General features: G+C 39.3%; 1 protein-coding gene across 3 annotated transcripts in view; it reads right to left on the bottom strand.

The window, feature by feature from the left end:
- Positions 1–2,554: 2,554 nt before the first annotated feature.
- The window catches only part of LOC137624546 (LITAF domain-containing protein-like), a 59,708-nt gene continuing 49,350 nt past the window's right edge, over positions 2,555–12,912 (bottom strand). For all 3 annotated transcript variants that reach the window (XM_068355433.1, XM_068355432.1, XM_068355431.1), the window contains exon 4: positions 2,555–6,679. In XM_068355433.1, the coding sequence (XP_068211534.1) occupies positions 6,571–6,679 (109 nt within the window). In that variant the 3' untranslated portion in view covers positions 2,555–6,570. The remainder of the gene's footprint in view (positions 6,680–12,912) is intronic.

Genomic DNA, 12,912 nt, shown 5'->3' with positions numbered 1-12,912 from the left:
CCCACAGGAGTCTCGATACGTTTTCTATCGCTCTGTGGTGGCTACACAACTGCTGGTCTAACCTCAGGCTCCTTTTTGGACAGGTAGCAGAAGGTTGAGGGCATTGTTATCAGGTTTTAGTCTGCATGAACGAAAGAAGTGTGTCTGGCCCTTACTTCTTTCTTCATCATCCCCTCTACGGGGAAGCAGCATCCTGGTCTCTGCATAGCTGACCTTGAACCTCTGCAGGTAAACCATGCTTCCTTGTGTTCCGAGTATTGAGTCAATACTGTCGCGTCCCCCATACCCCGACGAGGTGGTATTGGGAACGTCCTAACCCAGAGTTCCTTCTGGAACTCCAGGTCAACTGCCTAAGACGGGTCACACTTCTTCCTTCACACACAAGCTTACGTAGGCCACATGGTTCCTTGCGGAGCAAGGAACTTGTGAGGTGCAGGGACTCCTTTTCTCGAGTGCGACTCACTCGGATTCTGAGTCCCCGGGTAAAGCCAAAGCCAGTATGGCTGGGGACTTTCCACCCTTCCTAAGGGATAAGTCACCCTTTGTAAATAGCGTGGTTTGTATTTCGGTTACGGAACAAATGACAAATTCGAAGATAATTTGTATTTTTCCTAACCATACAAACCTTAGCTATTTACACATATTTGCCCGCCAGCCCTGTCCCCCAAGACAAGTCCTACCTCTAAGTGAAAGTGAGTATTCACGTGTGTGTGAGGGGGAGGAGGGGTAGCTAGCTACCACTCCCCTACCCCCCCGCTAACTAGCGCGGGGGTAATACACCCTCGTTAAATTCTAATGGCTCGCCATTTCAGCTACGCTAAAAGTAATAACCCTTTGTAAATAGCTAAGGTTTGTATGGTTAGGAAAAATACAAATTATCTTCGAATTTGTCATATTTGGAAAGAAACCTCATCAAAAGAGCAAGCATTTCAAGAGTGAACATTTATGTACTGCTCAACAGAAGCCGAATAAAGAGAGGGTTTACAGATGAGGGAGTAGGGAGTAGGCAGTACCCGACTATTCAAATGTGAACCACCACTTTGTGAACATTTTCAGCTAGTACTGCAAATATTTCCATACAAAAGATGGCTTTTATTTCATTGAAACAAATGTTGTATGTATGAACTCATAAGAAGTAATTCATAATTAAGTTAGTGTATTTGACGGCCTATAGGACGCACTTTTCTCCCAAAAATTTAGCTAAAAATAAATTGCCCTGCTTCTTATACATCGCAGGTAAAGTTTGAGACCTACCGTAGGCTTAGGCTAATCTAACCCAGCTTATGCTAGGTACTTTTACCATCACTTAATTCCATGCATCCTTACTTTATTTTCTATTGCTGGTATTATTGTATTATTACAGGTGCTTTAAAAAATGAATTCGTTAAAATGTTAGCAATTCAAACTGAAGTGCTTTGACTCTTTTATAAACATCAGCAGACACAATGTAAACAGTTATGGTTGCGTTCTCGGCAATTTTTTAACTTTCTCTTTCCTTAGCCTTAGACCATGTTAATGGTATCGTCAATAACGGCAGTAATCAAATTTAGCTTAGCATATTTTTCATTAAAAATCTACCACGATTTGAATTATCTTCTGTTTCTCCAATAAAGCACCACTCTTCTCTGTCCCATCATACTGTCATTAGCAGTACTTTGTTATTGTTGACTAAACACAAACAAAATGGCTTTTTTGTTATGCGCCGTGTGGAAATTATTAGGGATATGGCAAGGAAAATATTTGTAATATCTTTACTAAAAGCTCCTAGTAATGTTAGTTATCGCTTGAATATACAAATGCATTTGTTCATTATGATCGGCGATGAAACGTGTAAAAAAACGTTTTCTGTTCTAGGCAGTGTTTATTAGGAAAAACTTTATATAGAATCGCTCTTATTTCGATCTATTTTAATTGCTAAGGAAAAAAGTAATTAAAACATAATTACCGTAATAACATTATCATCTCATCCCCAAAACTTGGCAAGATATCTGTTGCTTCCAAAAGTTGATTTATAGATTTGTAAATGAGTTCATTTGTTGGTTATGATCGTTGATGAAACGTAAACAAAGCATTGGTTTCAGTTTAATGTTGTGTGTTTAGCAAAAGCATGATATAAAATGTTTATTATTTAATTTATTTTGGATTTTTAAGTATACTGTACAGCTAAAGCTAGCCTATGCAGTAATGGTTGTCTTATGTGGGGAAATATATGATATGTTTCTGCTTGTGCAATGTACAGCTAGACTATTTTCAACATATGCTTAAATACACTAAAAACCATTTTCCTGAATCTGACCTGCTGAAATGAGGGTGCGTCTTATAGGCTGTCAATTACGGTATATTTTTTAAGTTCATTTTATTCCTCAAGAACACATTAAATGAAGTGGCAGGTAGTAAAACAACCTCATACCCTAAAAGTCATTAGTAGTTTGGTGCCTTAAAATCAATGTTATAAATTGAATTTATTCAAAGGCAAGGTTATTAAATAACTAAATTTAGCTAATTTCTTGTCAAGGTTTAACTTGAGTTATTTACAGGGGATAGAAAATACTCAAGTATTTTATTTTATATTTCTCAAAGATATGGTCAGTCAGTTATATGCATTTAATGATTAATGTTGCATATTTAGTACTATGTACATTAGAAAAAATACATTATATTGAAGTACCATCTAAAGAATTACACAGCAATAATTAGTAGTCTTCAGAAATATAGATATCCCATTTTGCATCAGTTTCCATCAATACTTACTTAAGAATTACTGTAAACATAGGTATTTCAGATTTATTAAATGACTGCATATAGATGGATATATAGAATTTAAGTTATGCAACCCAGCGCTGAGGCCTGGGATGTCATTTAACTACTTTAGACATCAAATAAGGCTATACAAGTTTGTGAAGCAAAACTAATAAATGCATCTTGCAATTCAAAGTTATTCTATCAGAAAAAAACATTCATTGGATTCTATGACATACATAATTAAATATTCATGCATTAAATGTTATGAAACAGTATGGTGTGAGGATGAAGAAACCAAAAAAAAATAGTATCCTAATGCAAAATGTTAAATTATAACTTTATTGAGTTTTTATTTAAACTCTCGAATGAAAAACTTGCCCATATGGTAGTACAGTCTGGTTTACATCTGAGGTTTTCAATGTAGAGAGAGAGCAATTACTGGGAAGTGAACCAAATTATTGCTTGCTTTGAGACATCAATTCTTAATAAATGTTAATCAATACTAATAGGTTGTAGAATTTAGAGCTAATTGTAATATACCAATTAACATTAATATAACACAGCTATTTTATTTACATTATAAAATTTGTCTAAACAAATAATCAGAAGTGCTTTTTAATCTTGGGGCTCCCATCAAATATAAAAGTCTTTCCACGGGTAAAGCTACCTGCCTTTTTATTAAATATTCATTCATTACAGAAATTTTAACTACTATGTGAAAAAAATTGTTATACATTCTTTTTCTCTTCATGAGAAAGAGAAAATAAAACTAATAAAACTAAGTAAAATTAATTTAAGGTAGTATTACCACTGCCACAGACCTTAAATGTTCTGGAGAAGAAAGAAACAGTATGTTGGCTTGAATATACTTAACCCTCTTGTCCAGGAAGCAATGATGTCAGTTGTTACCCTACTTATATTGACGTTTCATAGTGTAGCTAACAAAGGAAAAAAAAAAAGGTTATCGTTATGGTAACTTACATTTACATGTCAGATCCTCAGAGGGTTAAACATTGCACAAAATATATGTACCTACAGAATGCGCAAAGCTGCTAATTTTCATTCCATATTAAAATGTACGGCAGCTAATTGCACCTAACAAATGAGAGCATTTGATATGCAACAAATCAGCCTTTATACTGGTCTAACAGTAGACTAGCAAAAATGAAAGATGGACCTCTAACAAAAAAGGGGCGTTGGCCAAAATATCACAAGTTAGCACCACAATTTTTAAGCAAGTTCAAAGGGTTAAAAAAATTATTAACATTTCCTACTTACATCATATTTTTTTAAGATAAAGTATTTGTAAGACATATTGAGAATACTATAAAAAAAAAAAAAGATCCATTCATACAGGGCACTTTAAAATCTATTTTCAACCTTTTACCACTATTGCATTACAAAGTGTACTGTCACAGTCAGACCTTGATAGGCTACAAAATTTGTTTTGTTTTCAAGTCAACTAGATATAGATATAATATATATACACTTTTTATAATCATCTAAGAAAAATTATTAGACTTGTCATAATAATTCCAATCTCATGGGATGTTCGTTATATTTGGTCCATAAACTTGAGACTCGTAGAGTTGAGCAGCATCTCGTAAGAAATGTAATATCAACTAAAGTTAATTTTTTCATCAAATTCAAATTGTTTGTAAAAGATAATAATCAGAATGCTAATAATAGTGCACTTAAGCATATCTACTTCAAACGTACTTTAGTTTTCTGTTAAAACTGGATACAAATACAGATTTCACATGATTGAAAGTAACTTGTTCTACAAAAGTAGATAAACATGCTCTTGGCAAAATTTATATAAATTTTTATATATATGTTTAGGTATGGAACTATTACATTACAGTATTATTATTATTACAAGGTAAAAATGGAATACTGTACAGTAATTCCATGCCTAATTTTTTTCCCATTCAAAATACTAAATATGCCTGGAATGTATGGTAGCTGTACGGTGATCTAAGATCATTTCAATATAAAAACTATATACTTCCTGTGATGTTATTAAATTTCTCACTCTAAGCTGTAACAGACAATTATAAAATATTTCAATTTATTAAACAGGCTAATCATAGGTCATCTGGCTTATACTTTGGCAGTACTACCTTAATATTGACTACAAACTGACAAAAAATTAATCTTTTGAATTGACAAAAATTTGGTTAGGTAATTTAAAAACGACATCTGGTTGGTTACAGGTTAGTCACTCACATTCAATGATTAAAGAATTATCTTGAATCTTTTGAAGAAAAAAAGTTACAAGATCAAACAAAGTCCTATATCAAATCTAGTTATCGGCATGCATTAATGAACTACAGTACTTAAGTTCTCATACTTTTGAATGGCACAAGCTAACTCTAGTATCTGGTATTAACCTGTTTTATGTTAAGCCTCTTGCGTAAATTACTCCATACTACCCATACCCTATGGACATACTTTCCATTAGTAGAAAAAAATCTGGACAGCCTACATTCTTTATCACTGATTCATGGTACCAGACACTAACTTGCTTAAAAAGGCACTTTACAAAAATGGATGGGTAGTACCTATCATTCATAAAAAGGCACTTTACAAACATGGATGGATGTCAAGCATTCCCTTTCCAATATTAGGAATTACTTTTCATCAACAATAGAAACTTTCACAACATACAGTATCCCTATGAAGGGCATCTTAACATGAAAGTATATCTGGCTGAAGAACAAGTACTTAACATTAAACCATATTTTTGTTTTTACTTTTTGTGTGAAGAATCTTTGCAATTAAAATTTGGAAATTGTTGTATTTTCAAGGCTAAGGTATAAATTTTGAGATTCAATTTTATTTTGTACTGAATAGTATTCCAACAGTTTTTGATTGCATTTACATTGCTACCAGTGGTTTAACAATGAATGGCTGCCTATGCATATGAAAATGAAGTGATAAAATGCTCTAATAAATGTTAAGTCTACAAATGTATATATCATATTACACATTCAGTCGTGTATAATTTTAAAGCTGGAGTTATTCAAAAGGTCAAGAAATATTTTTAATATTTTGAGATTCTTTAAACATAATACTGTAATGATTTTAGTATAAGAGAGATTCTGTAAAATAGATTATTGTACAAAAATGTGTGAACAAAAAAAATTTAATATCTTATCAAAATGGATACATCAAAGGTAATAGTATGAAGACCAAATGGGCCTTTTGTCAAATATATTAAAAAATGTATCGCCTTCAATCCTACTAAAGAAGACCTTGTGTGTGTTTATGACAATCCAATAAAATATTTTATGAAATTAATCATTTGATTTGTTCAAGTACACTTTTATTATACAGGAACATGCATTTTAAATGCAAGAAAAAAATGTGATATTGAAACGAAATATTTCATTACTTGAAATTTGATAATTTTCTTTAAAATTTAGTTCCTGTACTTGATGGCAGCATTCAGTTATCACAAATAAAACTGGATAACTAATTGAAATAGAAAGATTCACTGTCTTAAATAAATAGTCATCGCTACTTACTCTACCAACTTGTGCCTAAAAGATGTCAAAACCCCCTCTGACAGCTGATAATTTTATAACATTTACTTTCCATACTATGGAGGATGAATATGTTCCACTAACAAGTTTATTTGAAAGTTTGTAAAAGCTACTTGGTATGTAATAGCACAATTCAGTAATGGTAGCTTATTTGGCAACAAATAAATCATTATGAGGACCTCCACCGTAAATAAAGAACTTTACATTGAGCTATAACCCAACACAATACAGCTACAGTCGAAGATGTAAAGAACAATATTGGGAGTGAGATGTTTAGCAATTATCCTCGCTTATACTTTCCTAGGAAGGCATTGCAATTTGGGCAATTATGCTCAACATTCATACACTCATTAATACAGCAAGGAATAAGACAGCAACCCATCCAGCACCTGGAAAATAGGATATTTCTTAAGATGCAGAAGCAATTTACACAACAAACTGAAGACTAAAATATAGAAGGTCTCCAACTTACAAACATTCGGAGATTCAAACACAAATCCAACTGAAAATAACAAAGATAAGATAAAAAGCAACTGTAATAAAACAATATATCATTTAATACTATAAGCAAAACATTATTGGCAATAACCTATTTATTTTATATGAAACGAGACTATTTAGCTCAAAATCATAAGCATGGGATTCAGGTTGTCTATCCAAGGTCAAAAATTTGAAAAAACAAAAAAAAACTTTACTTGCAAACAGCTTCTTGGAACCTATCAAGTTAAAGTTGAGGACCTTCTATACTGAAATTCATAATTTTTACAGGTAAGTACTGTCCAGTGACAAATTACTAAAGCACAGACAACACACAAACCACTTTCTCTTTTTTTCATTTTGCAAAAATTACAGGGTTGTAGCAGTTACAAAATCACACAAACATATTTTCAAGTAAATTGAGTCCTTTGATAGAACTATAACTTCAGCGAAACAAACTGTTATATAAATTTTTTAGACATAATTGCTGGTGGTTGGTAACCATCACTTTGACCTTAACCTAGGAGTTTTGGAATTGTTGCGGTGGGCAGTTTAATTTAAAAGACCGGTAGTTTGTAATTAGGAAAATTACTAATTACACGAATACAAACCAGCGCTCTTCAGCAGGGGACTTATCCTTATAAGGGCAGAAATCTCTATAACCAAACTGGCTGGTAAACAAACAGAGGAAATGTCATCCTCCTAACTGCCAGAGCATGAAAATGTCAAAAGGTGTTGAGCTAGGTCCCTACCAGGGACTGGTAGACTGTCATAGAAAAATCTAAATCCGTAAGGATATGGTGTCAAAATGTATGGGGATTATGAGAAAAGGGTTTGTATGCATTCAGTCCACTTTTCCCCTCGTATAGGAGGATGGGGGAGATAGTTCAGTACAAATAAAGCTGTAAAGAAAAGTTGCTCTACTGAGTGGCTTACTTGCATCTAGTGTCCAGTCCAGCTCATAACAGCAAGACTGCCAAACCACAAAAGAGGGGAACAAAGAGGAGGTTTATATAGCCAAACATTCTTACTTTTCAGTCTCGAATTATATCGCAACTGCTTTCCAAGACAAGATGCTTCTCATCCCATGAGGGACCTATGCTTGCAATCCATCCTGTTGAGCAGGTGCCACAAGTCCTAGGATAAACTTCTGCCACAAGTGTCAAGAGCTTTTGGCGATTAGGAAAGGCACCTCAGGAACGTCATTGGAGAGCAAGTGAGGGGAGGGCAACGCAAGAGCCCGTGTTTGCATAAGGCAAGGCAATCTATAAGCAAGCAAGATCTAATGGCTTGACAGTCATCCTCCCAGTCACAACATTGAAATAGGGGATTGCAGAATTCGGTGTCCCCTTCCTACCTCTACCGCTCTTTCTGGCACGGCTGGGTAGGGGGAAAATGTGAGGGACATGTCCCCTCCTTTCTTAAGGGTAGAAGGGGCCGAAGTAGCAAACATAGAAATGGGGGCCGTTGTAAGCTTCTTCAGCACAGACTTTAGGAGTTGAATCAGGACAGTTATCAGATCATAGGTTTTTAAGGGGCCTGAGACACTTAGAGGAAATTGTTTGAAGGATCAAGGAGTTGTAACTCTTCTTATTCCATTCCTCCTCAGTGGCTTCAATGTCCTTCTGCAGGAATAGGGCTGGAGACTCCAGCACTGGGGAACAAGTGATTCTTCTTGCCCCTCTTTCCTGATAAAATGGGAAGCAATCATGTCACTTCTCTTCTGGACCCAATTAGACAACTGGTTTGCTAACTGATGAGCAAATTACATCACTGCCTTTGTGCCCGAGAGGACTAATTCTGTATATTTCTTCTTGGTCCTGGGATGTGATAAACCCTGAGATGAAACAAAATATACAACTGCCCTTGACCAGTGGTTGATCCAGGATGTCACTTGGAGGTATGCAATAGAAGCAGCTTCCTTGACAGCATAGTCGGAGGCAGAGCATGGCGATGGATCCACTTCTTTCAGCATGTAAAAATGGGCTGGAAGCAGGATCTTGTTTGTACAATTCAAGCATAAAAAATTCTATAGACCAGAAGATCTGATGATTGATCTTACCAATTACCCCTCACGTAAAAATTGATCACGGAAGGTAAAGGACGGATTTCAATCCTTGAAGGGCACTGAAGCATTGATCAATAGCTGTCATCCCGCCCTTAATGGGCTCCATGGAAACCTTCCTGAGGTTGCTGAACTCATGGATAAAGGTGAGGACCTTATTGACATTGGACTCTGTCTTGGGATTCTCCATCTCTGCTGGCACTAGACCCGAGTTAAGTGACACAGGGCTGATAACCTCCTGAGACTCCTCCCCCTCACAAGGCAGGGATTTGACATGAACCACTAAAGGTTCACAGTTCCCTTCGGAGAACAGTACTCAAAGACCAGTGCGAGAACAGAACCAGGGTGGTACTTTGCAGTGGAAGAGTTCTCTTTCCTGGGGGTACACACGAGCACACACTTCTATCTAATTTTTCTTCCTCTTATTTTGTTAAAGTTTTTGTAGTTTACATAGGAAATGATAACAAATTTGGAAATAATTTGTATTTTTCCTAACATACAAACCTGGAGCTGTTTATAGGGTATTACTTTCAGCAATGCTGAAAACCAGCCAAGACAATTTTAGTGAGGGATAATTACCCCATCCGCTAGTTAGCGGGAGGGGGTTGGGGTAGACTATCTACCCCGCTCACTCACACCTGTCGGTTGAGTAACCACTTTTGCTTTCTGGCAGGACTTCTACGGGGACATGGCGGCGGACCAATATGTGTAAATAGCTCCAGGTTTGAATGTTAGGAAAAATACAAATTATTTCCAAATTTGTTATTTGTTCCGACACAGATACAAACCTTCGCTATTTATAGGGTGACTTACTCTTAGGAGGGAGGAAGTTCTACCAACTGGCCTTGGTCATGACCCGGGGTTCCTTCTAATTGATTTTGATCTAATTACTAGGAACCCTACCCTCGCTAAAATCAAAGTAGTTACAAGGTAACTCACTGATAGCGTCGTAGCTTGTCTTCACGTAGGAACTCGAGAATTTTAAGACATATACAATACCCTCCATCAAGAGGTATTGGTGATGTAACAAAGTATTCATTCAAACTCAGGATGCACAAGGGAAATGATTCTTACCTGCAGAGGGGTGAGGTCAGCTATGCTTCGGTCTTGCGGAGCTATTTCCCCAGGGGGGGAGAAGGAGAAAGAAAGAAGTGAGCCAGACATTCTTTTCATTCACCCTAGATTAACCCGGGTAACCTCAGCCCTCAACCCTCTGCTACTTGTCCATCAAGGAGCCTGAGGCATTAGATCACTTGTTGTGCGGCCACCACAGGACCAATGGAGGTTTCCATGCTCCTGTGGGTTACGTCTTTCAGGTAGCAGGCTGTGAAGGTCGTCTGACGCTTTCACACGCCCGCTTGCAAAACCTGTGCCAAAGAAAAATTCTTCTTGAACGCCAGTGACGTTGCAATGCCTCTGACATCATGAGCTCTGGGTGGGTTTGACAGAGGAGGATCTGGATATAGAGCGTATTCGATTACTTTCCTTATCCAGGGGGAAATAGTATTCCTCGTGACCCTCTTCTTGACCTTCCCCGTGCTGACAAAAAGTGCTCGTACACGGGGGCGAGCTTTTGCTGTTCTTTTTAAGTAACAACTCAGATTCCTTACTGGACATAGTAACAGTTGGTCTGGATCTTCGGTTACAGAATGAAGACTCTCTATCCGAAATGGGCCGAACCTGGAGTCCGGCACACCCGGATTTTGAGTCTTAGCTACAAACTCAGGGATGTAGTTGAGGATTACTTCCCCCATCTCCTAGAGTGGGAGACATCAGCAGATAGACCATGAAATTCACCGACTCTCTTGGCCGAAGCCAGAGCGAGCAGGAACACTGTCTTCCACGTGAGGTGGCGATCTGAGGCCTGGCGTAGTGGTTCATAAGGGAAGCCCTTCAGAGACCTGAGGACCCGAACCACATTCCAAGGGGGAGGACTTAGCTCTGCCTAGGGACAAGTAAGCTCGTAACTGCGTATGAGCAAAGAAAGTTCCAACGAGGAGGAAATATCGACTACTTTCAGTCTAAAGGTGAGACTCAAGGCTAAGTGGTAGCCTTTGACTGCCGAGACCGAGAGAAGCATTTCTTCCCGAAAGTATACAAGAAACTCCGCTATAGTTGGAACAGAGGCATCGAGGGGAGAGATACCCCTTCCACGACACCAACCACAGAAAACTGACCACTTCGCCTGGTAGACTGCCTCTGTGGATCTCCTGAGGTGTCCAGCCATTCTTTTCGCAACCGGTTGCGAAAAGCCTCTTTGTGTGAGGAGGTGCTGGATAGTCTCCAGGCGTGAAGTCGAAGTGAGGCTACGGCTCTGTGGAAGATGTAGGCATGTGGTTGTTTGAGGAGGTCGTGCTGTGAAGGAAGCTCCCTAGGGATCTCCGTGAGGAGATGCAGAAGGTCCGGGAACCATTCTGCGTGGTGCTATAGCGGAGCAATGAGGGTCATTTGCAAGTTGTTGCTTGCTCGTACCTGGTTGAGGAGTTTTCTCATCAGACAGAATGGGGGAAACACGTAAGCGTCCAGGTTTATCCACCATTGTTGAAAAGCATCTTGCCAAAGGGGAATCCGGGACTGGGGAGCAGTACAACGGGAGCCTGAAATTCAGGGCCGTTGCGAACAGATCCAGTTGGGGAACCCCACAAAGTCAGGACTTTGTTGGCTATCAGAGGATTCAAAGACCACTCGGTGCCAACTATCAGAGTCGCTCTGCTCAGCTTATCTGCTAGCACATTCCGCTTGCCCGGAATGAAGCGAGCTGATAGTCACCGAGTTGTCCTCTGCCCATCTGAGTATCTCTACTGCAAGATGGCACAGCTGCTGCGAAAAGGTACCGCCCTGTTTGCTTGGATAAGCTACTACCGTGGTGTTGTCGCTCATCAGCACCACGGAGTGCCCCACTAGGACCTGGTGGAACTCTTTGAGGGCCAGAAAGGCTGCTCTCATCTTTGAGAGATTTATGTGCTGGTACCTTTCTGATTCGGACCATTGGCCGGAGATGTAATGGTGCAGCACATGAGCCCCCCACCCTTCTTTTGATGCATCCGAAAAAAGCATCAATTCCAGGGGAGAGATGAGAAGATCGACCCCTTTGCAGAGGTTTGGCTCTGCCAGCCACCACCTGAGGTGCAACTGTTCCTCTAGCCCTATGCGGACTAGGTGATCCCGGGAATCGGAATGTTGGTTCCACTGGGATTTTAGTTGCCACTGGAGGGATCTCATCCTGAAGCGACTGCTGGGGACCAGTAGAGTCAGGGAAGAGAGGTGACCGAGAGGGCAAAGCCAATCCTGCGCCGGGAGCTCTTCCCGACTGAGGAAGACCTGTGCTATCTCCCTCAGTCTCTGGATCCTTTCATCTGATGGAAACGCTTTGTGCCTTAGGGTGTCTAATCGCATGCCTAGGTATACCAATTCTCGAGAGGGGAGCAGTCGAGACTTCGAGGTTTACCACGATCCCCAGATCCTGACAAAACCTTAGAAGCTCATCTCGGTGGCGAAGAAGGGCCGGCCCGCCTCCGAGTCTGCCAGAATCAGCCAGTCTTCCAAGTATCTTAGGAGACGGATGCCAACTCTGTGAGCCCAAGATGATACTAGGGCGAATACTCCCGTGAATACCTGGGGTGCTGTGGAAAGACCGAAACACAGTACTGTACTCATAACTGGTAATGCTTCCGATTGAACATGAATCTTAGATACTTCCTGGAAGACAGGTGAATTGGGATCTGGAAGTATGCGTCCTTCAGATCTAGAGTGCACATGAAGTCTTGGGGTCTTAACGCTTGTCTGACTGTGTCGGCCGTCTCCATCTTGAAAGGTGTCTGTTCGACAAACCTGTTCAGGGCCGAGAGGTCGATGACTGGTCTCCAGCCTCCAGACGCCTTTTTCACAAGAAAGAGTCGACTGTAGAAGCCTGGGGACCCGTCGAGGACCTCCTGGAGAGCGTCCTTCTCCAACATGGACTGGACTTCTGCCTTGAGGGCAAACTCCAGTGTGGATCCCTTCGCACAGGTGTTCAATGGAATCGGCACTTGAGTCAGTGGAGGGAAAGAGAGCGTGAACGGGATACGATACCCTGAACGA

The sequence above is a fragment of the Palaemon carinicauda genome, chromosome 31, assembly GCF_036898095.1.
Source record: "Palaemon carinicauda isolate YSFRI2023 chromosome 31, ASM3689809v2, whole genome shotgun sequence".
Lineage (NCBI taxonomy): Eukaryota > Metazoa > Arthropoda > Malacostraca > Decapoda > Palaemonidae > Palaemon > Palaemon carinicauda.
The sequence above is the reverse complement of the archived record's forward strand: the minus strand, read 5'-3'. Positions and strand labels throughout refer to the sequence as shown.